The sequence below is a fragment of the Bradysia coprophila genome, chromosome X (genome assembly GCF_014529535.1).
Source record: "Bradysia coprophila strain Holo2 chromosome X, BU_Bcop_v1, whole genome shotgun sequence".
In the NCBI taxonomy this organism is placed as follows: Eukaryota; Metazoa; Arthropoda; class Insecta; order Diptera; family Sciaridae; genus Bradysia; species Bradysia coprophila.
The window spans coordinates 458,042-484,552 of record NC_050737.1 but is presented as its reverse complement, the minus strand read 5'-3'; the positions used below and the strand labels follow the sequence as shown (position 1 = coordinate 484,552).

Below are 26,511 nucleotides of genomic sequence, written 5' to 3'. Positions count from 1 at the left end.
TTACTCTCCAGGCTGATGTTTTCATTGAAGCGAGTGGTGCTTTATATGGCTTTTTCATGCTGCCCAGAAGCGTCATTTTCGGCCGTTGATGTTTTGTGGATTTTGGTGATTTTTTCATGCTCTTCAAAAGAGACATTCTAGGCCGTTGATACGTCGGTGGTTCGGTTTCCGATGAGTCGTCATCCTTTGTTGGACTTTGTGGCTTTTCCGTGCTGCTTGAAGGCGTCATTTTTGGCTGTTGTATGCTCTGTTCGGGAACAACGTCCATTTTCGAACTCTTTGGCTCTTCCAGTAATTCCATTGGTATGGTTACCATCGGACTTTGTATATTCACTAGACGCGACTCTGTTAACTGTTCCATCCCAATATTCTCATTCACTTTTGGCCGTTGTATGCTCCGTTCGGGAACAACGTCAATTTCCGAACTCTTTGGCTCTTCCAGAAATTCGATTGGTATGTGTATTGTTACCATCGGACTTTGCATATTCATTGCAATATTCTCATTCACTGGTTCGGTTTTTATCTGTTTTATTGAAACTGATATTGGTACATCCATCCCGACAGTTGCGTGCGACCGCACCAATGGACTTGTAACCTTTGCCGGGAGCGACTTTGTTGACCGCACGTATCCAATTTTCTGGCCTTTTAGTTTACCATTTGGCAACATTTCTTTCGTAGATGCGTTTTTGGAACGCGATGGCACGTTATTCTCTTTAGGTTGGTCGACGAGTGGTTTTGTAAGCGATGTTCGATTGTTTCTCGCGTTGCTCCTGAGATTGTACGCGTGTTCCGTCGCTGGTGCCATTTTCTTTCGGCTGGCAGTGTCCTCGCTGGTAATTTGTCGTTTCCGTTTTAAAGATGATTTTGCAATTGGGGTCGTTGAAGTCGTAGTTTTACTTTCCATTTTTGTTTTTTGATTGAAAATGTTCAGAGAATCGTTCGAATTTTGATTAATATTTTGTTTAAAGTCACAATCTAATCACCGAGCTGTACTGGATCGCGTAGCTTTTTTCTATTTTTTAATAAATGTTCGGCTTTTGAGAGCACAATCAATTTCGTCCGTTTTAACCAAAAATATACTCAGATCAAAATGTTTTCACTGTTACTTATATTACGCGCTGGCAGTTGATTTATTTAATTTTTTTGTTATTCACTTTACAAATCTATCAAAATTTTAAAAAAAAATCTTCAAATTTGCGGACTTGATACTTGATGCTTCTTGCACAAAGTCAAAACACAGAATGGGAAATTTCTTCGAGCGACAAAAGGAGTGAGGTTCGAGAAAAACGATTAGTTGACCATTAGTGAAATTGGAAAGAGTGCACCGATTACAGCTACCTGCATAAACTGGGAAAAACCCTTTCAGATGTTTTTGTTTGTTGCCTAAATCGATTTATGTTCTGGATGTTTCTTTATTTTTTGCACGGGGTGCAGGTGCATAAGACTCTCAACATGATTTTGCCGCGTAAAGATAAAGCCATTGCGACACGGTCTCTCTTCTTTCGGGGTGAAGTATAATGCTCTGCCGGATGTAGTGGAAGAATACAGCCATGAAGTTTCTTTTTCTTTTTCGTGGTTCATTAATTATTCTTCGTTTTTTTTTTAAATGAATGAATGGGCTGCAAATATTATTGCGCTATGTATTTCGCCGTCCAATTTGTTTGCTTTTTAAAACTGAATTTTTTGTTTCTTTCCTTTAGGACGATTTCTTCTCTTTATTTATAATGCAATCCGCATCTACAGATTTTCGCAATTTTATGTGCTCGCGATGTTTTTTTTTCGCGCATGTAACGTTCTAAGGTCCAAGACCTCCAAGATCGAATCAAAAAAATAATCAATCAAAAGTGATACTGTAGTTTGTGAAGATGATCGCCTAATCAGTTTGATTGGGTTAAGTCCAATTTTTATAGCTGATGAGCGAATCCAAAAATTTGATCATCAAAATTTAGTTTCGTTTAGAGGTGAGTGGGCATACCGAATGTGTTACCCAATGTCCAAGATTAATGTAAATTGAAAGCCCAATACAAGGGTTCTCCTTCGTCCTCTTACAAGAGGACATGTCCTCATCGTTCTCCTTTTTTGCAAAAATTGTAAGAACATCACTTTTTCCTTAAAATGTTGATTTTTTGTCCTCTTTTTTTAGAAACAAACTTCTTTTTTAAGTAAATTTGACAAAACCCAAGCCCTGTGCGCGACTTTACTATCAAAGCAGGATTTTTATAATTAGAAATTTTGAGCGCGTTGTACACTCATATGCTCATAACATAAAAGCTAGGAATTTTACAATAAAGAAAATTGTCTGACCTTTCGAAAGACCCAAATTCTCGCAAGAAAATCTAATAAATTTTAAGAAAATTTGATTGCGCAGAAAGTAGTATGCGTCATTCGCATAATATTCGGTGGGCAACTAACAAAAGAACATCTTCACGATTTCGATTGTACAGAGAGTGGACATAGTGCATGAGAAAGTTGTAATTCCTCGTTGGAAATCTGTTTTTCGTCCACTTTTGCGATAGTAGAGGCGTCCTCTGTTTTTATATCAAAATTCAAAAATGGGAACCCTAAATGCACACTGTTAAAAAATGTCCATCCCATGCGAAATTCCTATAGGTTAGAAGCAAGGCCCAAACCAGTTGCCCACACAAAACCCTTCTAATTATATCATAGTATGATTCAACATAAAATTGTAGAGAAGAATCATTAAGCATCACAAGCATAATCTAGCTGATTTTTCCGAAATATTATGTTCGATGTTTCGATTGTTTCTTGGACGTTACATATCTTAACATCGGCTCAGAATATGAGCCTCAGATGTATATTGGTTGATCATAGAATAACTGCATTTAGAGCATTTCTTGGCAGCCCGCCACTCTACTCTTCGATCATAGAGTTTAGCTTAATTTGATCATTTTTTTAAAGTTCAAACTTGGATGTGTCGAACTAAAAATTCTAAAATAAAGAATAAAAAAGGGGAAAAAATGTCGAAAACAGTTGCAAAATGGATACGTGACCTAAACTGAACTTTGGAACAACAGTATTTAGGTATACCTCTTCAGGTATACATTCCAATAATCACTAGAATTTAGTCGCCTATGATTACATGCAGTTAAATTTCTTAAAGGGTTGTGTTGAAGTGGTAATTACTTCGTCACTTGTCCATTGTACTAAAGAATGAAAAATTCACGCCAGAAAACATTGATTTTGTTTTGCAGGTACCTCTGTTGTGTGGTCGTATTTAACTAGATTAGGATCAGTTTTCGCTTTTCGTGTCACTCAATTTCAAAATTTTTCGGGTGTCAAATTTGTATTGTGTTTTTGGATTCTGACCATTATTATTTGCTGTACAGGAAACGACCGAAATGTGTAATCTCAAAATAAAACTTTTATGGTAGCAACAGGGTTAAGGCTTTTCAATTTTTCTGCGTCATAAAAATAAATACAAACATTATTCCAACGATCAAACGAGAAATTAGTAGAGTTATTTGTACAAATTTTTGGTTAATTTGTTGGAGGGATAAGAGTCTTTCATAAGGCCTAGTTGTCCGTCACACATAGTAGAAAATCGACATTGGTCTCAAAACGTAGGTATTAGAACAGGTTAAATTATCGAATTTTTGACTTGTCTGGCCCAGGGCCTATTTTTTCCAAAATTTCCAAAAAATTGCCAAAAACCGAATTTTTCCATAATTTTGAACTGTTTTGGCAACTCCGGAGCTCAGTCTTATGTTTTAATCATGCTCGTCTTCAGTTGAAACCTAATAGTGTCAAGAAATAATCGAGAGTCAGTTAAAACGCAAGGCTGATTCAGCAGTTGCCAAAACCGTTCGAAATGGTGGAAAAATTTGGTTTTTGGACGTTCACAGTTTTTGACAATTTTTGGCAATTTCCAAAAATAGGCCCCGATCTGGCCCAACTGGCTTTTCAATAAAAAATTATTTTTTTAATTTCACTCTTCATTTGGCACCAGGGCCACTTCATTGTTATGTAGAATATAAACGCCTACATATCTAGGAAGCTGCGAAAATGAGAGCAAAAATTTGTGTTTATGAATCGAGGAACCCCGACAACATTTTATAAAGTGGAAAAGTCGTAGGAAGCTTGATAAATCCTCAAAATTGCTGTTCCCATTCTACTACACCTTCACTTAAAGACCAATTTAGATTTTCTACGACGTCTTACGAGAGTAAATTCGGTCGATAAATCAATTTTGCAATAATGTGAACTGACAGAATGAAAATTTTAGATATTGTTCGCTGAATGATGAAGATTGGTTCGTAGTAAAAATGATTGCGAAAATTTTTTTTTTGGATAACCTGACCTGAGACCTCTTTCTGAAGCGTTCCTAGAGATTCTTTCCACAAACATATATCGGCAGTCCACGTAATTTACGTTAATTTACGTCACCGATTCTATGAATTGTCTGGTAAAGAATGGTCATAACCAGAGGTGAGAGACATTTGTTCTAAAACTTATATTTTCCAGCACACGCCTAACCGACAAGGGTATCTCAAAATCAAGTTCGTGTCGAAATGAAGAGATCAGTACCTCAGGAAATAAAAAAATTATTGAAATATCTGTCCTTTATTAATGGCATGAATCTGGTTTTTCGGTGATCTAAAACGAGTGATCGTGACCGTCGCTTCGACCAGCACAAACATTTTTCTTGATATTACCTAAGGAAGTGTCGAACAATGTTGCAGAGGTTTAAAATACATTTTATGATTATGTTGTGCTGTAGTTCTAAAACCAAAGTCCACACAAAGGCTATTATTGTATGAAAAGAACCAATAAACAAAAAACTAATCCCCAAATCTAATAAAAGTTTATGACCGAAAATTTTATAAATTTTCGTCTTGGATTTTATGGCACCTGAATGAATACATTCCCAACATTAACGCATAAAGATGGAAAGTTTCATGAAAAGAAAAATAAAATATTTTTAAAAGGTCAGTCATGTAAAACTGAATCGAAATTTTCTGTTAGATTTTAAATTTACTACCTGGCGAGCCTCTGTTCCGCACTGTCTATCATCCATACATTCAACATTTACACATTACGTCGGGTCACAACTTACCGATTTTTTGATAGTATTTCGAGTCATGAGTCCACCTGAAGCCGGTGCACAGACCAAAGTCAGTCAGCTTGATGTGACCCTCGGGATCAATCAGAATATTGTCGGGTTTGATGTCCCTGTTAAAATAAAGTCCAATGCAAAATATTCCATAAAACCTTAGCAACATTCCCACTTACCGATGGATGAAACCCATTTTATGAACACTTTCTACCGCACAAGTCAGCTCGGCTATATAAAATCTAGCCAAGGGCTCCTCAAATATTTCCTTTTTAATTAGCAGAGACATTAAATCGCCACCTGGAAGATAGGAAAGAATAATTGAGATTATAATTGCTGGCGTTTATGATATAACACACACACACACGTACCAGGTATATAATCCATAACAAAATACAAATTATCCTTATCTTGAAAACTATAGTACAACTTAACCACCCATTCATTGTCCGCTTCAGCTAAAATATCACGTTCTGCTTTTACATGTGCCACCTGATTTCGTTTCAGTACATCAGCTTTCCTCAATGTTTTCATCGCATACAAATGATTGGTGGTATCAATTTTCCGTACCAGCGTCACTTCACCGAATGCACCGACACCGATTGGCTTGATTTTCGTAAACATTGACTTGTCCATTTTGGCACGTTTTAATCGGATGTAATTGCTTTCCTTTTGACTTAACATTTTTCGCATCTGCACTTGTGCCTCATCCGACAAGTTGATTTTCAACATTTCCTTTTCCAGTTGATTTTTCCGGAACGTTCGTTGCTTGTACGATTTGACCACATTTTCGACATGCTGTTCCATGTAAAATTTGAATGCTTGCGGCGAATAGTGCCGGATGCGAAACTCTTTACGTTCCTCCTCCTTTTCTTTGGAAATTTTCTTGCGTTCCGGTATGGGCGATTGATGTTTTATCTTTTTACATGCATCCGATTTGCCAGCCGTACTTGCACGATTCTTTGAGGAACTCGATTTCACCGATGACGATGATGTGGGAGGAAGTGGCGGAGTCGTTGTCAGATTATTGTTCAATAATTTTGACGATGGCGACTCCGGCGGTGTTACCATGGACGCTTCGATATTTCCGTTAATATTGTTCGTATATGGCGGAGGTGGTGGCAGATGCCGTGGTTGATGTTGAGCGGCCATAAATGCCATTGTGCTGGCATACGAAGGCGGTTCGGTCGTTGGAACACCCGGTGACGAATTTCCATTTGTTAAAGGAACGTTGTTGTTAAGACTGTTTAAAATTGGTGGAGTAGTTGGTGGTGTATTGCTCTGTGACTTTGGATGATTGGTCGTTGTGCCAGTTGGATTGAAAATTGGAGGAATAGACTGGAACGGGAAAATTATTGCGTTCAGTATGGCTTTCTGTTCCGATACAAAGACATTTCGTTGAATAAATATTTCCGTCGAGGACAGGGTGATTCGGAGAGTCGCAGACTACGGTCAGGGCGATACAAAGGTAGATTGTAGATTTTTAAAATCTCAAAATTTAAATTTATTTGGAAAAATCTTTTCGGAAATGGAATTTTTCGGTTTTCATTTGAAATAAAAAATCTTCTGATTCGATTGTAGTCCTGTGAGCTTAATTAGGACTGCTAATTATTGCACAGTGTGTAATACACACTCCTATGTGCATCTTAATGAAATCGACATAAAATTTCTGCTGAAGTCATGTTCGCCAGAAATGGGGAAATGTTAAACCGAAACAATGTTTTAATTACCTGAGGTGTCGGTTGTTGAAGCTGATGATGATGTTGTTGTGGTTGTATTGTTGCATGTTGTTGCTGTAACAAAACGTTTGAGATTACACATTATTTTCTCGAAATATTTGCTACGGGATGAATGATTTCCGACATATTGTCTGTTGGTACAGGCATAAGTCTCAACTCTCAACTACACAGTAATCAACTAAATGTGTGGACAGTTGAAACTCACCAACAAACCATATGTTTTGTTGACAATACATCACAACCTACAAATTATCCACAGACAACAGTAATTGTTCAGCGTGGTTTTGTTGACGTTGTGTGTTAAATTGTAAGATTTAAGACAAACCTGTTGATGCTGTTGTTGTTGCTGCTGTTGCATTTGATGCTGCTGCTGTTGATGCTGTTGCTGTTGATGCTGCTGTTGTTGATGCTGCTGTTGTTGATGCTGCTGTTGTTGATGCTGCTGTTGTTGATGTTGCTGTTGTTGTTGTTGATGCTGCGATAGGTTGTAAAAACTGCAAAGACATTTTCATGTTAAATAGAGACCATTACAGTCGCTGTAATCGATGAATCTTTAACCGAAACCAAAACATATTCACATGTTTATGGCTTAGGGTTTAGATTGAATTAAAAGGTTGTTTGATACTTACGATTTCTTATCATCAATTTGAGACGATTGCTGCTGTGACTGTTGCTGTGGATTGAATTGAATGGAAATTTCATTAGTCGGGTGTTTGGATGACTAATAACAAAATAGTCTACTCATTTCAGGTAGTCTTTCACCACGCTTCACACTACCATTTCCATTAAATAAGCGGAGCGTAGTGAGATGAACATTGAGATTATTGAAAATTTTTACTTACACTATCTCGCTGCTGCGACTGCTGTTGTTGTTGCTGCCAGCAACCAAAAATTTCGCATTTTTGCCGTTCACATTTGTGCTTTTCACATGTCTGTCCATCTCTCTGTTGAATCGAGGACGCATAAGATGGTGGTGCGACATGCACTGGTGACGCACAGACCGACTGTGTTGCTGGAGGCGCTGGCGGTGCTATTGCCGTTTGAAGTACCGGCTTTTGTACTTGCGTCGACTTAACCGATTGCATTATGACGGGCGTATGACTTTTAGTCTTTTGCCAAGTTTGTCGTTGCGGCACAGGGATGGGTCGTGGAATTTGTTGATAGGGCGATATTGAGTTTTGAGACACTGTTATCGGGCTGGGTGAACTAGTCGACGTTGCTGAATATATTCCAGAACTTGGACTTTTTCGATAGTCCGAATTCGATTGGGTTGGACTTTGTCTATTTTGAATTGATGTCGTATAGCTGGGCGGTCCTCCCGTCGAAATTATCGGATATGGTGGCGGAGGTTCACCACTTCCACCACTTTGGTATAGGCTTAAGGCTTGCATTTGTTGACTAAGTTGTTGCTGAGCTTGCGGACCATTTTGAGCGATGACTGGACGATGATTGTTATTCGATACGGGTGACGTTCCACGGGCAGGACTTTGTGACGGTAATGCAACGGCTCTTGTTGGAGGCGCTCCTGGAGATATTCGTTTGAATAATTGCTGGAGATTGGGTGGAACTGGTGGAGGAGTTGGTGGAGTCGATGATGTACATCGGGGTAGTGTTGGCGGTGGCAGATCGCTCATTGTTGACGGACATGGTGATGGTGAATATTGACCGCTACTGTTTCGCCCACTTGAGTACTGTTGGTGTTGAAATCGCTGAGCCGATTCAAGCGGATCTACTGTAAAATTAGAAGTGAAAAATTAAGAAATTTTCTTCGACTGAACAACAAATTCGTATGCTTACCTCCCGAGTGCGGATGCTGATGTGGACTGTCGGATCGTGAACTACCAGCACCCGAATCAAGAGCAGGACTTCCTCGATGGTATTGCAATGAAGGTAATTCTCTTTCTATACTCGGTTTTCGAATCAATTTTGGAACTAGTACGGGCGGTTGAATCTGGTAGACAAATTTTTTATTAACTTTTTCTTTATACCGACAGAATGGACAGTAAACACAAACCTTTTGTGGATGGCCATTCGATTGAGCTTCTTGTTGATGTTGTAATTGTTGTTGCATTTGCGCCTGTTTTCCCAAATATTCCAAAACTGAGTCTCCGCGGGCATTTGTTAGTTTTAGTGCATTTAATGCTTGTTCCTGAAAGACGAAAAAAAAACAATTAGATCGTGTGAAGGATGTTTATTCCATTATTTGAGTTAGTTGTACGCTCTATGAGACAAAACTTCAGCGAAGTTTAGGCATTCAAAGAATCATTTCTCATCCTAAGTTAAAGAGAAATCCTCAAAGCCCTCGATTTACCCTTAGAATTTGAGGAGTGAGTACTCATTTCGTCACTTTGAAAATTCTATTTTTACCAGTACGTGCAATCACATTTTAAAATTTTATGGAGTATCAGACCACTCCCAATCATTGAGGAAACGGGTTTATGGAAGATCTTCTAATCTTAAGGGAACCTACATAATTCGTTGCTAATGTTTGTTTGCACTGTTTGTATTTAATGACATAAGGATCTGATGATCCTGATATCTGTTTGGAATTGTTCTATTTGGCTCGAAATATTTATAATGAAAGATAAGTTTGTGAATGACCCATAACAACGAACAAACTTCAATGAATTTATCAAAATAAAGCGGCTCTCTGCTACATCGATTTATCGATTACCGCACGATTCTTTGTTAGCTTTAACTTTAATTCATTGTAAATGCTGGCGCTGTTCTGTGTTCTGTTTTTCAGTTTACAAATTGGTGAAACATCCGGCCCACAAAAATAGTTGACTTAATGATTTTATGACATCCAGTTGCAATGAAACAAATTTACGATTACAATGTTTTTACAATTTTTTCTCGTGTTGAAAAAGAAATATTTCTTTCTCTCAACGGCATGATGCTACACACGAATTTTTTTCATTTTCGTTCACACTTATCCTCATCATAATTAAAATAAAATAAAAATTCTTTAAAACTAATCACCGCAAATTTAATTAATTTATTGCCATTTCAACTATACTCTCTGTGCGTCTGTGTCAGTGCAACGGATAAAAAGAAGAAGAAACAAATAAAATGTAAGTTGTGTGTTCTTTTTCATATTAATTTTTACTCCCTGGCACACGAAATATCAACAATAATTTAAGCCTACATTGTGCCAAGTTGTAAATTAATTCCTGACAGCATAAATATAAATTTTATGATATGCAACTTACAACAAGCGTTTTAAAGGCTTTTTTAGTATCCTAGAAAAATAATCGTGTATAATATAACATGCAGTGCAAATGATGGAAGAAAACGAACGGATACATTGTAGTACGATTAGAATTAACAACAAATTAATCCTTCACTTGCGAATAGCGTCATTTACCGCAATAATTTTCAGTCAATTTACACATTGAAACTGTTAAATGATAAGTACTACAACCTTAAATGCAATGAACGTCAAAAAGACTTCTCTACTATTTGTAAGTGTTAAGAATAAGACAATCGGGACGCATAGATTTAGAGGCAAGGAGTGGAGGATTTGAATCGAACTGACCGGTACGATAGTTTTGGGTTGGTTTTGAAAATATTTTTTTTGATACGGCAAAAGGCAACGAGATATCGGAACGCACCTTTATCTGATATCGACAATGATGGCAAAAATAAGCGATTATCCCTAAGTAGCATTCTATCATATAGATCAAATGAATGTTACGGCAAATGAAGTAAAAGATTTCTTCATCAAAGACAGAACAAACGAAGTAATAGATTTAACGAATACATCGCTATATATACGGTTTCTAAAGGGCCAAGTATTCATTCAAATGCCTGATCATTGCATTAGAATGGTTTGTTTTACATATTGCTGTAATTGCGCACTCAACCACTATCATTAATAATAAAATTCAACTGTAACTTTACTCCCAGACTCGATTTCAAAAGGTTTTAAGACAATTTGTTGGGGTTTCATTTTTCTTGATCAGTTACGGACGAGCTTTAGAATGTCTGTTGGTCTGTAGAACAGCAAAACAAAATCCCAACCAGCCTCCAAAAAGACATTTCTGACGCAGGGAAGGTCTTCGATTTAAATTTGTTATCGAATCTGACACACGAGAAATCGAAATTTTTCGTGTGTGCTCTACCCGAGGTGTTACGCGCTATTTTTTGAATAAACAGGTTAACCACTGATCCACCAAAGATTTTCAGAGTGACATAGTGATTCCTTACTTGGCTCTACCGTCACTTTTGAAGTTTAACCAATCTGTTAGAAAAAATTGATTGAAACTAATTTTCAATTGTTTGTATGTATTTGAAAGTAACCTCAACACTAGTTTTAAAGTTGAAAATTCAATACTTTCAAAACATCCGGTTTCACATGAAAACCTGACATCCTTCATCAAAATTTCAGACGAAAAAATATCATCGCTTGATGTCCCTCACTACCCTACCCTATATTATGCTTAATATTTATGTAATAATATTTGGATAACTTAAACGACACAAAGAAAAAACCGTCAGCTTAAATTATCTTGTAAAGTGAATGTGAACACATTTGACCTAACGTGTACCTCTGTGAAAAGAAGGGTCAGATGATTGGTGTGTGTATACGTGAGAGGCCAAAAATAAAGTAGCAGTGCAACATTCTACAGTCACTTGAAATGTTAATGTACCTTCTACAGACATTCATAAATATAATACGTATTTCAATCAATTACATCCATTTTTATCTGATAAATAAGAAAAACAGAAGAGACGATTAAACTACAAACGAATTTTTATACATAAGCCGCGTGTGTCTCCGCTGGTAAAAAAAAATCACATCCTAAACATAATTGTGAAATCATATGTCAAAGTATATTATAGTTTTTCATAACTTCTGAACCGATCGACATATATTATTATACATGTATGCACTGTGAATAACATTAATAGGAGGCAGAAGCTGAATAATATATGAAAAGAGAGGAATGTATGCAGTGCATAATATAAAATACGTAATGTAATAATACATCTGTGAGCGATTAAAATAAGAAAAAAAAACTGAAAAATTATCAAGTTCGTTTGAAGCAACAAGACTTATACTTATCTTTTGTCTCTTTACACCGAAATAATTATTTAAAATAAGAAAAAAAGAAACAGAAAAAAATGTTTTTTTTTGTCGAACGAAGAATGTTGGTACAAAAATAGAAGTAAATCGTGTAAAGGAGATCGGAATTGTTAGTGGATGGAAAACATTGGTGGATTATTTCAAATGGAATGTTGAGATGGAATCTGGACCCAAGCAGAGAATTTATGATCACGAAGAAGCTGAGAGTAGAAAAAAAAACGGTTGACGAGATTGGTACAATAACTCGTACAGAGGACAAATAGTAATAGTACAAAAAAATAAATATATTTTCTGCTTGGCTTCTTGTCTATTTTGATCAGCTGGTGAATATATCTTTTTTGCGCCTCAGTGCATTCTGTTAAATATTTGTCGTTTCCTTTATGACATGAATAGATTGTCAGCGAAGGGAAATTTCGTTTTATTTGTTTTGGGAACATTTTTTTTCTTTTCTTTTAGAAAAGCACCAGAAATTATATTTTGTTTCGGCTGCATCAACATCTGGTGAGAATGGGTTTGTTTTGTAACATTGATGGGTGCGACTTTTGATATAGCTAAATACTGAAAATGGTGTACAGTTCCATTAACAGTAAAGTAATTTGTTGTTTAGATTTTGCATGGAGATGTTTGAGAGCTGCGTGATGGAACTAATTTTAAATAAAAAAGTGTAGCACGTGAGCGGTCGTGCGAAAGTCATTAGACGTAATTTTCATTTGTGCAAGCGTATGTTTCGATTAGTTTTTAGTCAAATTGAATATTTGAAGATATTTTGAAATCAGATGAAGGATTTTAAGTGTGACTTCATCCGCAGATCCATTTCGAATAATGAATTTCTTTTCCTTTTTTTTTGAGATTATCTTTGATTTTAAAGTTATTGAAAATCTGAAAACGTCATGAGGCTACTGAGCATTGACACAATGACCAGATCAAGGATCCAGTTGCATGTCTTGTGAACATCAGGTAAATAAACTATTTGTATAACAAATTCTCAATACACAGTTAGCACAGCATGTTGTTTATTGGGCGAATGCTTTTTACAGGTAATATGTGAAAGCTTAAAAGGAAAATTAAAGTAGCGCAGATTCTGGCATTTGGATGTTGTTGGGTTTTTTTGTGGCTAGACCTGAACATACCTAAAGAAAGTTTAATTAAATTTTATTTGTTTTATCATAGCAGTTGAAGTGATTCGCTAAACGTTTACAAACTTTCAGCTATACAAATTACATTTGAGTTACACTGTCGTAACAATCAGTGCTTATTAATCATTAAGTCAGTTACACATTACAACTTTCTGCCTTGTTGTCTGTACATTCTTTCAAGTTACTTCATATTGGGACTTGATGTACCGAATCCTAGGTAACTTGAAAGTCTTAAACAACCAGGTGTCAAAAGCGAGGTCTAAATTTTCGGTTTTAGAATAAAGTCAAACAGCCTAGATCCAAGTGGGAAAGTACTGGAAATTAACGCCCCAGGTACTACTTCCACTTTGACATAATAAGATTATTAACACGCGATGTAACTGACGAAATTGCAGACATCTGCCAATGGTAACTTTCTCGTGATCCTGTAGCGAGATCTCCAGATTCCATAATTTCATCCACAAGATAAAAGATCACCCTACGATGAAAATCAGTTCTAACCGATAACATTTCTGTTTTGCGGAAAAATTAGATCGCTTCCCTATTGAGTCTCTTAGACTTTGAAGTGTTATAGATTCGGCATCTGAATACGCCGATAACAGTACTTGTTAAGTGGATTTTGTGGGTCAAAGAAACTTGAATCGACATTAAAATCATTTTGTAAATATTTCTTGTAACTCCGTTGACTGTGTGGACTAGACTGATGAAGTTTGGTAGATTTGAATGACATGTTGAACTCGTTCATTTGAAAATTTAAAAAGTTTTAATAAAATCTCAACTAATCATGTATCATCTGGTGATTGAGCACGTAAAATTCGTACATTCACCATGCCCAAGCGTCAATATGTATATCAACAAAATGTTCAATATAATACGTGAACTAATGCTATTTATACAAAGATAAGAAGTATAATTTAAAATGGAAATAACAAAATAAAAAAAATTATATTTTATATATATAAATTTCAGCACATACGTAGATAAACGTTTTTTTTTTCTTTTTCTTCTTCTTCGTCTTTACATCAACATATATATATTTTGGGTCAACAACCGATTACCACTTCTATGTCCAGGATAAATCTTTTTTGAATTGATATCGAACCAGAATGGCTTATTCCGTCCGTGTGTATACACAACAGTGTTGTTATGTATATTTATTTATTATACGGTGACTATATGTGGTGTCATTTTATACATAAATAATAATGGAATGCACACACCTCTATATCATCATCTATCTATCTGCGCAGTGCGCGAAGTAAAATTACATTTCTTTGGCATTTTATTTTCTATATTATATTGTACATATATGTGCGGTGTGTATACGTATAATGAACAACAACAACAAAAAAATAAGGCATACACACATCTGTATATATACACGTATCTATATGCGGCTTGGTCATAGATATACACATTCTAAAATAATTAAACCAGTTGATGATAATGTTTTTCTTTACTTTTTGCTAGGAAGAAGAAGAAGAAAGAAAAAAAAATGATAAAAATTATCCATCCGAGGCAAAGATTAATTTTATATCTTTCTACATTATGTGCCCATTGTGTTGTTTGTTCATGGGTAGGTAGACATATTTATGGTTAATTAAATATACTTTATATACACAGAAGCCACAATGTGACTAATTATAATTCCATTATTTCGATTTGTTCTTTGGACATTCGTCCCGTAAAAGTGCGGATCTAAAAAAATCAATGACAAGATCACAATGACTCATTGCCATTGCCATGACAAGAACTTAGCAAAAGACGAAGAAGAAGTGAAGATGGAAAAACGAATTGTAGCTAGGAGAGAAAAGAAACAGCAATCGAAGACATCAATTTTTAACGATTCGCGGTAAATTGAGAAAATTGAGCCTCGAGACTTACTAATAATGGAAACAGAGACATGGAAGACGTCTTTTCATATGGATAGATAGACATAATGAAAACCGTGATGACTAGATAAATTTAGTTTCAACGTGCAAGATCATCGTAAGGTGAAACACGTGATATGTTATCTTGAAGTGTCTTACCAAAAATACGTAAAGCACTAAGACTTAAAAATTATTTAGTTCGATCTGTACAACAGGTCCATCTGAGGCTGAGATGCATGATTAACTCCACCCACCCATTTTAGCTCGATCTGCCAGTCTATCTGAATCAACAAAACTGCCGGTATAAAAGAAAAATTAATGTCTGCATTTCATCGCATTGAGATTTCTAAGAAGTAACTCGCCGTCGCTATCACAAACTTACTTCCAACATTTTACCTGTGAATCCCAAACTTTGTTAGCGATTAAAATGGGATGACAACGTAGCATGTACCTTTTTGTACTCAATTTTGATGCTGTAATACTGGGCACGTCATTTAAATTTATACATTAAATTGCTAAAGATGTTTTTCAGCTGGTCTACCTAATAGAAATGAAACTGCTCATACGTCTTGAATTGATACGGATTTAACGTTACCGTGCATGTAACTATTTCACTCATATTAACACGTATATGCACTTTTGTTTGTGTGAGTGGACCCGCTGAAAACCCTTTGAAGCAAAATCATGTCTAAAGTTCACTGAAGTCCGGAAGTCCCCTATAATCGAAAAAGGAAGTTAGGAAAAACTGAGTGAGATATAAACTGCCGTTCCTATATAGCGTACGTTATTGAACTAAACGCTTTATTTGCATGGACAATAATTGAGTGAAAATTGAGCTGCTGAAGATAGTGATCTGGGACCATTCAGACTGTTTAATGTATATCACCATTGGATTGACAACGTGGCAAAAGGTTAGACCATTGTTGTTGTCAACATTCAAATTTTTCCATAATTACAGATCATAAAACATGTCACAAGCAGTGACACTAATTTAAACATTGCAATGCTTCGTTAATTACCATTGTTATACGCAGAACAGAGTCTAATGGATCCTCATTTCCTATACTGACATGTTCACAAAATAGCCCACAATAAATAATTTATTTGCCTCTTTTGCCATCCACAACCAGTGGAGTTAGGTGTAACTATCTTTTCGAGCAACATTTTTTATTTTTACTTTTTTTTTCCTTCATCTATATTTTGAAAATGTAATCGACGTAGGTATTCTTATATTACATGTATTATAAACATATTAAAATTCATAAATATATACTGACAATAATCTAAATAATTGCTTACAAGAATTCCTTTGCAGCATATATATATACACAAGCCAATGAGAAATAATAAAAATAAAAAAAAGGTTTACACACATCCAAACCAGAACTCATCGCCTCGAGCTTAAAATGTGCAACAATTTCTTAATCATCATCTTTTTATTTTTTATTCTCTTTTGCATATTCAATGCTATATTAATCTATCCGAACATGGTTGGAAAAACGATGTTATGTGTATATGGACAGTTGATATTGGAAGTGAGAGTATATATATATATATATATATATATATATATATATATATATGGATAGATAGACAGTTCTGTTGTGTATAGAAGATCGAAAGAGCTTGCACAGGTAAATTGTTTCGTTAAAGACTAATAGCGGTTCTGTGTAGCACGGATCCATATTGACATTATAGATTCTATTCACAGAATATTCTGTCAAAGTGAAAGTTTATCGACGTTCTGATGATAAAAACAAAAAATTTTAGTTAACAGTAACGGAACTAACAGCTTGTAATGTGTTAAGGACAAACACCACAATAATAAGTCTAGAACCGAGGCTAGTGTTCTCTTACATAGCAAAATGAAGTAAGAGATTTTACTAACCGCACCACCGGAAAATTAGTCATTGCTTCGTTAAAATTCATTTCTCAGGAGCTTAGACAGCAACATATCTTACGTAATTGGTGTTTTGTGTTTTGCCTTTTGTGATTTAACAGCCCTTGTCTTTGGCTCAGGCTGCAACCCCCCCCCCCACTTGGCAAAATAGAATGTTCCAAACATGGACATAATTTATTATTGTATCGAAAACTTGGCGATATTTTATACCAAACCAGAGAAATAACCGTCTTAATGATATACAAAGGTTAAAATATAAATCCATGAGACAATGATGCAAGACCTGCAATAAAAAAAAGGGAATGTTTGACTCTATGATTCCTTATGTACCCATCGGTTAATAGACATCTCGTTGTTTAAATCTACTACTTCAGATTTTGTTTTTGTTTTGTGGCCGCTACATTTTACAGACTATTGAAGCGAGAAAAATCTAAAGTAAAACTCTTCGTAACATCAGGCTACACTTCGTAGAACCAGTAAGTACTTCTGCAGAATTCAAATTTCTGAAAATTAGCCTTGCGTCGAACACCCTGCGACCGCGAAAGGCAGATGGATATGAATTTGTTTACTTAAAGAATATGTCCACATTTGAATCACTAAATGCATTTGAAATATTTCAAAGGATTTTCGCAGAATGTTTAAAATTTGACTCAATAATTTGTTAATAAAACATAAAACGTTCCTTAATTGCTTGACATAATTACTGCAATTGAAAAGCATGGAATTCGTGTAATTACAACAAAACATTTATGACAATTAAGACTGCAACGTTTTATGGTTATAAGTTTATTTATCTCCCGCCGTCATTACACCACAAAATAAACCTTATACTAAATTAGTACCGAAACAATTATGGCGAAAAAATTGACATGCCTAACCCGTCGATAAAAATGAATTTTGAAAAAAGGTGTGACAATAAAACAGCTTGAAGTCAATTTTAGCTGAATGAAAAAAAAAACGTGTTTGGCGTTGATTCATGGAGAACGAGTAATATTGGAAAAAAATAGATTTCAAGAATTATGAATTCTGTTCATAGAACTAGTGCCGGATTACGGAATTCCAGAGGGTTCCAGCATCAACTAGTTCAAGTTGAATAATTCTTAAAGATAGTAGACTAATTATTTAATGTTTAACAATCCTTTGAAGTATTCATTCACATAACCTTATACCAAACCGCTTATTTTCACGTCTTTTAGCAATTAAAAGTCAATTTCACCGCGATCGAAATGTTAGGAATGACAAAAATTGAACTTAGATCGATAAAACAATGTTCACAAGATATATAAGGAACTCAATGTTTTCGGGAAAAAAATCGAAAATAAATTTACTCCTTCAACTGCCTTATTTTTTTGGGTTGCGAAGTTTAAAGTTTAGGTTTGATTTGATTTGGTTCAATGTTTTTCGTGCTAGCTTTGAGATTTGGTACACTCAGAGTTTACATCAGGGAAGCGCTCAGTTCGATCAGATCGCTGTACTAAGGATATGACAACTTCTTTTCACAAAAATCGATTACGACATTGAAAATTGTTGTGTAAAGGTAGAAAAAGTTATTAGATTTTTAGAGGACTGAAGTCTTAAAAAAGCAGTGATTTTCGTATGATTATAGGTATGCGTTTAAATATTGCATTATAACTGAAATGTATACCTTCCTTTGAATACAATAACGAAAGAAAAAAATGTACAAAAGTCGAAAATTCATTAAATCACTCGGGATAAAAATTAAAAGTGTCGTTTCGGTGTGTTCAGCTTCATCTCGGACTATCGATTGTCACACTAAAACTCTACTTTTCATCTTTTATCACAAGTTATGCAAGTGAATATTTCTTGAAAAATGTTAAATTAACGAATATTTTAAGTTCATAGTAAAAACTAATTCAGAAACACCCGATTCTAAAAACTTTCCGAGCACCCCTCGTAATCTTAATATCAAACATGAAGCTTACATTCAACACAAAGTTGATCCAACTAAAAAATAAATAAATAAAATACCGAGTGTAAAGACCATAGGTTAATCCAGCACTTGATACAACGAAAAAATTCCAATTTAGCGTTAGTAAAAATGAGTGAGAAAATTGAATGAAGAAAAATAATATAAAATCCGTTGATAATAATTCGTTTTAATATTGCTGGTGTGTACAAGTCGTAAATTTTCTTTCAATAAACGAATTGAAGACAGAGGAAATATTTCAACAAATTTGTCTGTTCCAGCTCAGATCGCCCACACAAGTTTCGCTCTATCTCTATATGCCTATCTCTTTCACTGGTCGTTTTTTTTTGTTTGTTGTCAAAATCATTACAATTTATCGTATTGTCTGGCATCAGAGTTTGGATTTGCTTATTCGTACCCCTTGTCTTTTTCTGCTCTTTGCGATTTATTTATTTATTTATTTTATACAAACGATTTTGTGGAGAATATCATTTCTGAATATTTAATATTATTCAGTCAGAGATTTAAACGAAATGAAATTATTTTTTGTTGCTTTCTGATGAAACGCAATATTTATAAATAATATAAATTTGACCTTTACCATAAATTTAAAATTTCAAATATCTCATTCAATCATTTTGATATGCATCAGGGGTCTTAATAACTGGACACAAAATATTTAATTGGTTTATTTCTGATGAAGATACATACAAGGCGATTATTTTCAGAGTCTTTTTTTCCGCAAAAAAAAAATTATTTCTGCAGAGTCTGTGTGGATTTTTTTGTTTGTTTAAAATTTTAATTGCGAGTATGCAAATATGGCAATTGTTCGAGGTTGTTAAATTCCGTAAAAAAATCAGAATAATCCCATAATTATACTAAAAAAAATCATTCTTCTACATTCTTTTAGTACAAGAACATACATGATATTCGAAGTACAAAAAAAAACCATTTACGATCTTTCTTCTTATTATTATTTTTTGTATTAACCGTGGAGCTTCTCCTTATTCGAAAATCATTCTTCTACATTCTTTTAGTACAAGAACACACATGATATTCGAAGTAAAAAAAAACCATTTACGATCTTTCTTCTTATTATTTTTTTTTTTTGTTTAAACCGTGGAGCTTCTCTTTATTCGAATATAATGCAAAAACCGATTCAACTCATTTTTTGTAGCAGTTAATTGGCGTTTTATTGCGTTCAATATCAGCAATTAACATTTTTAATTGGAAAAAATTTAAATTTTACGCGCACTGCAATAGAAATTGATTTCATTTCAACGATATTAATGTTTTATCCATTTACAGAAACCCAGTGATATGTCTTTTACTGAAATTATCTCAAAGATAAAGTGAAACACAGCCGAGTCATTAACGTTTTGTTTCTTTCTATGAAATAAATTTAATTTAAAACAAAACAACATCGAAAACAAAACTGACTCTAGCATCCATACACACAGTTGCTCTATTACATTATTCAGAAATCGTAGATCAAAGTTAAAATTTCTGGAAAACAAGACTCGACGTAATTGAAATTACGCAAAGCAGGTTTGCTCACACGAGAATTTATATAAATGACGAGAAAAGAGTTTTGCTGGCTGGAAATTATGATATTGCTGCGGAAAACAAATGATTGATTCTGGCAGGTATCTCAATCTTGACGTGATCAAGGTCGTCCAATATAAATTTCTTACGGTTGCAGTATAAATTCTACACAAAAACAAATCGGAATCCATTACAAATTGTAAACGATGGACGATTGCACACAAAATCAATCAACACCAATGACCGGAGGCATTACAAGTTTTATTGAAAGTTTTACTACTACAAAAATTGTTATGTTAAAAGTGCTGCACGTTTTTCTTTCAACGAAGAAAAAAACACAATCTTCATGTTTCCATTGGGTTGGCTCGCATAGTTCAACGGTTTTATTTTCGGACGATTCTACCATCCTAATGTTGTTAAATTACAAATTGTATATGAAATATATTACTAAAGCAACAAAAACATTCAGAATTCAAAAATTTTGTTGCACGTAGTTAAGAGGAGGCCGTTTTGTACTGATTGCCTTTTTACGCATCTTTTGGTCCAGTGAGCTTAATAACATCGAGTGTATTTGGGTGCATGTTTTTTATGCGTAACGGTAGTGAGCAATAAAAAAAACGATGCGAGTGTTGTGAGGAACTGAACAAACATTAAGTGAAACAAGAAATGGAATGAAATTCACCATAATGGATATTCAAAATTGTGCGAAAAAAGTGTCAAAATATTTGTGCACTGGTCCGAAAAGAGCAATGCTCTTTGTAACATATACTTTGGAGGATCACATTAGGCTTAAAACAGACGAGCAATTTTGCGTTGATGAAATTGACAAATAAATATGCTTCGCTTTACATTGTAATCCGATATTCAACACAGGCTAAACAATGTAAACGTTGATTTTTGCCTTATTGAAGCCTAATTGCATTAAAAATTCTCTCAATAACAAAAGCTCACTAAGGAAAAAATGTTTTTCACAACAAAGGCGAGGAAATAGTCACTTTCGCTACTCCGCTGAAACTTCGGAAGCCTTTGTTGTGAAAAACGTTGTGTTCAACTCGGGAAAAAAGTTGAAAATTGCATTTTCTCAGGTGACTTGTGGCTCTCGCTACGCTCTGGTCACAAACAATTCGATCGAAATTCAATTTCCAACTTTCATTCTCTCGTTGAACAAATAACTATTCTTTGCTCTGTGTCTTCTTCTTTCTACATTTCGATTGTCGCTGTCAACAATAAATGTGCAGAAAATTTTTCGTCCCTGAGCAATCTGATTAGGTAAGATTCGGATTCGATCCCTTCGATTACACCTACACCATTTTTTGTTGTTGTACTATTTGAAATGGTTTTTTGATCTGAAGTAGTCGCTGATTCAATAAACATTAGACATTAGTATAAGATTATAAGATACCTATAAGATTGGTTCAACAACAGTAAATTATGTTCAAATCTTTGAATTTTCATTTTGACCAGATGTGAGTTTGTAGTTGAAATTATAAAGATTGAAGCGGTGCAGAAACCTGCTAATCTCAATGAGTAATGACAAATTTTCGGACCTCAGAACGGTTATGCCCGTGTCACAATCATACACAATCGTACACAATATAGCCAATATTCGATACATTTCAACATTCTCACTATTTGTTTGACAGTTTATCTGTCAAATCGTATGGCAATTTTAATATGAAGTCACTCATATTGTGTGCGAGGGGCATAAGTATACACAACATTTGAAATTTTATCATCCGAAAAAATACAAAAAAAAACATTTTTCTCGTCTTCACGAAATCTGACATTTTGCTGTTTACTTTTATTTTAACAAAAGAAGAAGAAAAATATCTGTCAAGTGATTAGTGTGACGTCAAAAAATCTTTAACCGTTTAAAGTGAATATACTTTTGAAGAAGAAAGAAAGAAAAAAAATGACTCAAGATGAACCGAAACATATAACTTCATCGATTATATAAGTTTTGGTTGTTCGGTCAGACACGATTTCTCTTAAAAAATGTTTTACATTTATTTTAATTCCTTAATCCACATATTCAAAAAAAAGCCAACCAACGATGAAAAAAAACATACCAAAAATGATAAACTTAATGACTTGATCATTATCAAATATCATTAATTAAAGTATTAGTTTAGTAAAAATATTTTTGTTTAAAATATGATGTGTACACACTCCTATGATTATGGAAATTTCGATGAACTGTTATTGTTAGTATTGTTAGTTGTCTGGCGGTTAACGCCCACTTAATTGATGAAATGGCCAAATTATACGTCAGTTACAACATAATTTTTTCTTCTTCTTCATCATCTTTCTTTCTAAATTTCATTAATATTGCTAATTTAATATTTGTATATATTCCTGATAACTGAATGACTAACCTAAGCGTATGATATACACAAATTCGTTTCATAAACGATATATGCATAAGATAACACCTTCATTTAAAAAGAAAGAAAAAAAATCTTTTTTTTTTCGTGTTTGGTTTGATTATTGGTTTAGTTGAGTATGCTGGGAAATAAGGTGAACAATATTTATTCAGCATAATGATAAAAACTATGGTAGATATAATGACATACATATAGATTTGGGTGTATTTACAAGCGATTTTTTTTTCTTCAAATTTTACTTCGTTTTGTTTTCAGTTCGTAATTTAATATAGTCTGTGACACCTACACGGTGTTGTATGGTTTGTGTGTTGTTGTCTTTTTTTTCATCGTCTCTCTAACTAATTGCTTTTACAGATTTTAATTGAATAGAATTTTTATGGAATGAGTAAGAAGTTTGCTGCTCATATAATAGTAATGTGTATCAAATTAATGCAGCAAACAAATTTACTGCGCCGTTTATTAATTAGAACCTCGATCAGAAAATTGAATTCCTGGAATCTAAAGACAAGCAAATTGAAAACAACATCCGATGATGATCAAATTATTTTAGTTTTCATTGCTGGTTAGAGACGGCGTAGATGCAATTTTGTAAATTTTGTAAACAAAGTGTACAGTGGATCGAAAAGTAGGTCTAGGTCGACCTGATGGGGTTCAGGTCAGCTTGTGATCCAATTTTACCTGAATCAGTGTTGATGTCTTGGGTCAAACCCGAATCACACCTGAAACCTGAAAGACTTAATCAGTTTACTTTCAGTTCGGCGTTTCAGTTTGGGTTTGACGTGGGCCACTTTTTTTCAAGTCAGGTACAGGTTGATTTTTTTGACCCAAACATAAACTAAAAATTCCAGGTCAACAACAAAATTTTAACAACATCGATTCTAGTCGGCCCAAATCTGACACATTCAGAACCTTAAAAGCATCGTGTTGCTCAAAGACGATTTTAGTAGCACCATTCCTAAATTTCCCATAAGAGTTTCGCGAGTGGAGGTGAGTATCAGTTTTGAGTGTTTTTCGCTTGTAAACTATTATATGGTACAATTTGCACGTTTAAAATCAAATTTTTCACTAACCGAATATATAGACAATTGAGTCTGGTATCACAGAAAAACTCAGATGTCAGACTTGCAGACTGTGACACGCATAAATTAAAATCATTTTATTGGTGAAATGTTTACACAACTGAAAGATAAATTGACTGTAGAAAACGTTAACCCCATTTAGGCATTCATCATAGGTTAATCGGATGCAATATTTACATTTGCAATCTTTAACATATCCTTTCCAAATGCAGCAAAAATATTCGAAAATCATTACAATAATGAAAAAAAAAATTGGCGAGTTCCAGTCATGGAACTTTCAGTATATTTTATATATCCGTTGCATGCACAACGATATCAAGACATTTTTCGCTCATGCATACATTGTATTAATGCCGGTATCAACACAACTTATTTAAATGTGCACGCAAATCAAATTCCATTCCATCAATTTTCATACAGGTCAACATTACTTGAACAATCCGATAGAGAATATTTACCCGAGTGTGCACAGTGCGCTGTTTTCTATGTATACTCCAAACACTCTTGTTCCATAATATAGATCGACAGTTTTTACATTTAACCTTTTTCGTTACGCCTGTAACGTTTAGGGAAAGGTTATGCAACGACACCAATACTTCTAGTAATAAACTTTAAGAAGGTTGCGACGAATGTCTGAGTCTGAGATGCGTTGGAAGCCTTATTAAATCTACCCCCACTTCACATTCGGATTATACAATCGGAAGCAATTAAGACCTTAGGTAGAATCGCATCCTTGGATGACAAAAACTTGACACCTACTGAACATACCAACACTTGGTTTAAGGCTAAGGATTCCCTACCTGTTCTGTCCATGCCTTCAGATAAAATTACCAAAGTTTTCACTTTAGATAGAGATTTCGAAGTCGTCGTCCCTAGCCGAGAAGAATGGCTGAATGGCACATTCCCACCAAAGATAGGCACTGTTCTATATACAGACGGTTCAGTTATTAAGGACAATGCTGGAGCAGGCATGTATTGCTCTAAGCTAAATATCGAAATGCAAATTCCACTAGGAAAGTTTTCATCGATTTTTCTTGCCGAACTTCGGGCTATCTTAGCCGCTGGCCATTCTTTGGTAGATGACAATTCCATTCGACAATCAATATATATTTGTTCAGACAGCCAAGCAGCCCTAAAAGCACTTAAGTCGTACACGCAAAGTTCTGCCCTGTCGTTAGAATGCTGGCACCTAGTGAACCAAATAGCGCAGGTAAACAATTTGAAGCTAGTATGGGTTCCAGCACACTCGGGCTTCGAGGGTAACGAAAAAGCTGATACACTAGCCAAGGCGGCAGCTTTGAGCAAGACATATGGTCCGGAACCCATAACTAGCGTACCGCCGTCGATAGCTGAACGACAGATACTTTCCTTAAGAGAAAAGAAATTCAGAGAACACTGGGCTAATATCAGATCATGCCGACAGTCCAAACTTTGCATACGCATCAGCAGGATCAACACCAAGTACTTAATTAATGTCAGTCGTACGAGGTTAAAATTATACATTGGAGTGATCACTGGACACTACGGCTTCAACAAACACCTCACCACTATAGGCAAACGTTCTGATTCGAGCTGTGACCAATGCGGTCACCATACTGACACAGCTGAGCATTTTCTGTGTGACTGCCCTGCCTACATCCTAAGCAGGATGAAGCATCTGGGCAACTACACCATTAAATACCAGATCATCAAACATTTGCTACCCAAGGACGTCCTGAACTTCATCGTTAGTTCAGGTAGATTCCAGGAATCAGCATAGAACCGTAACAAATCATCGATAGTAGCACAATAGGCCCAACGGAGGCCTCCGTGCGCGATTTAACTCACAGTAGTTAATCAGCTATCTCCTTAATAATAAATAATGTCTGAGTCTACAGCTCCCAAAGCGTATCACTTATGAATTACCAAAGTTTCCTTTACGGAAACTAATGATCTCTCGGTCTTAAAGTACTTACGATAATTTAATTACGATTTTCACCTTCTGTAACCCTACTTTTCGGTTTTAAGTTAAATGGAAACCGTGTTGACAATACAGTGGACGAAACTATAATATCATTGTACCGCACCAGCCCAACTGAGGTTCCAGACATTGTTTTATTTGCGATTCAGAGTCAGGACGAGTTGCAGTACAGAGGAAGAAATTGTGTGTTGTACCTGGATAAAAAACTCTACAACAATGACATTATAATTCAATCGCAATTGTTGGAAAATGTGTTGGAATCGTGGATCAGTTTCATATAACTGCTTGCTATGTGTCATTCTCATACACTTAATTCTCACTTAATTTGCGGTACGGTGACAATATTGTATAGTCAATGTTTTTTGGTTTTGCGGTTTGTGCTAAGAAAAGGAAAACTACTTTGACAATTCATATTAACTTGCAAAATGAACTATTAGCGGGAAGCCAGAAGAATGTGTCGTTGACATCTCAAACATGTTTTTAACGAGAGCTCTTTCTACTTATTATTTCCTACCTGAAATTCTTATACGTTACAAACCTCAGATCTCCATTTCTTTAAAATTAGATCTAAAATTTCGATTGTTTTTCAGGAGAAAGAATTTTTTTTATTCAAATCGGATCAGATTTACTTAAGTTATTTTATAAACCGACAGAAGTTAACAGACTGATGTGAGTTGAGTGAAGACGAAAAAACAGTTTTTACGAATGTTAGGTACATTATGTGGAACCGCATTATGCTACACACTTTATTGCTCTCACTTTATAGTATAGTTGAATGCATGTGGTATACCCAAATCAAAAAAATCCATG

The 26,511-nt window shown here is 34.9% G+C and overlaps 1 protein-coding gene and 1 long non-coding RNA gene across 2 annotated transcripts in view; both read right to left on the bottom strand.

The window, feature by feature from the left end:
• LOC119085644 (serine/threonine-protein kinase Warts-like) overlaps positions 1–26,511 on the bottom strand; it is a 53,860-nt gene that overhangs the window by 2,784 nt on the left and 24,565 nt on the right. Inside the window, exons 4-9 of the mRNA XM_037196082.1 lie at positions 8,825–8,959; positions 8,608–8,761; positions 7,741–8,542; positions 5,443–6,344; positions 5,251–5,371; positions 5,075–5,190 (exon numbers count right to left, since the gene is read on the bottom strand). Of these exons, the coding sequence (XP_037051977.1) occupies positions 5,075–5,190; positions 5,251–5,371; positions 5,443–6,344; positions 7,741–8,542; positions 8,608–8,761; positions 8,825–8,959 (2,230 nt within the window). The remainder of the gene's footprint in view (positions 1–5,074; positions 5,191–5,250; positions 5,372–5,442; positions 6,345–7,740; positions 8,543–8,607; positions 8,762–8,824; positions 8,960–26,511) is intronic.
• Positions 9,681–22,736, bottom strand: LOC119085645. The gene is made up of 3 exons (XR_005089335.1): positions 21,834–22,736; positions 16,180–16,189; positions 9,681–9,692 (listed from the first exon to the last, which is right to left on the bottom strand). It is a non-coding gene; the product is annotated as an uncharacterized LOC119085645 (long non-coding RNA).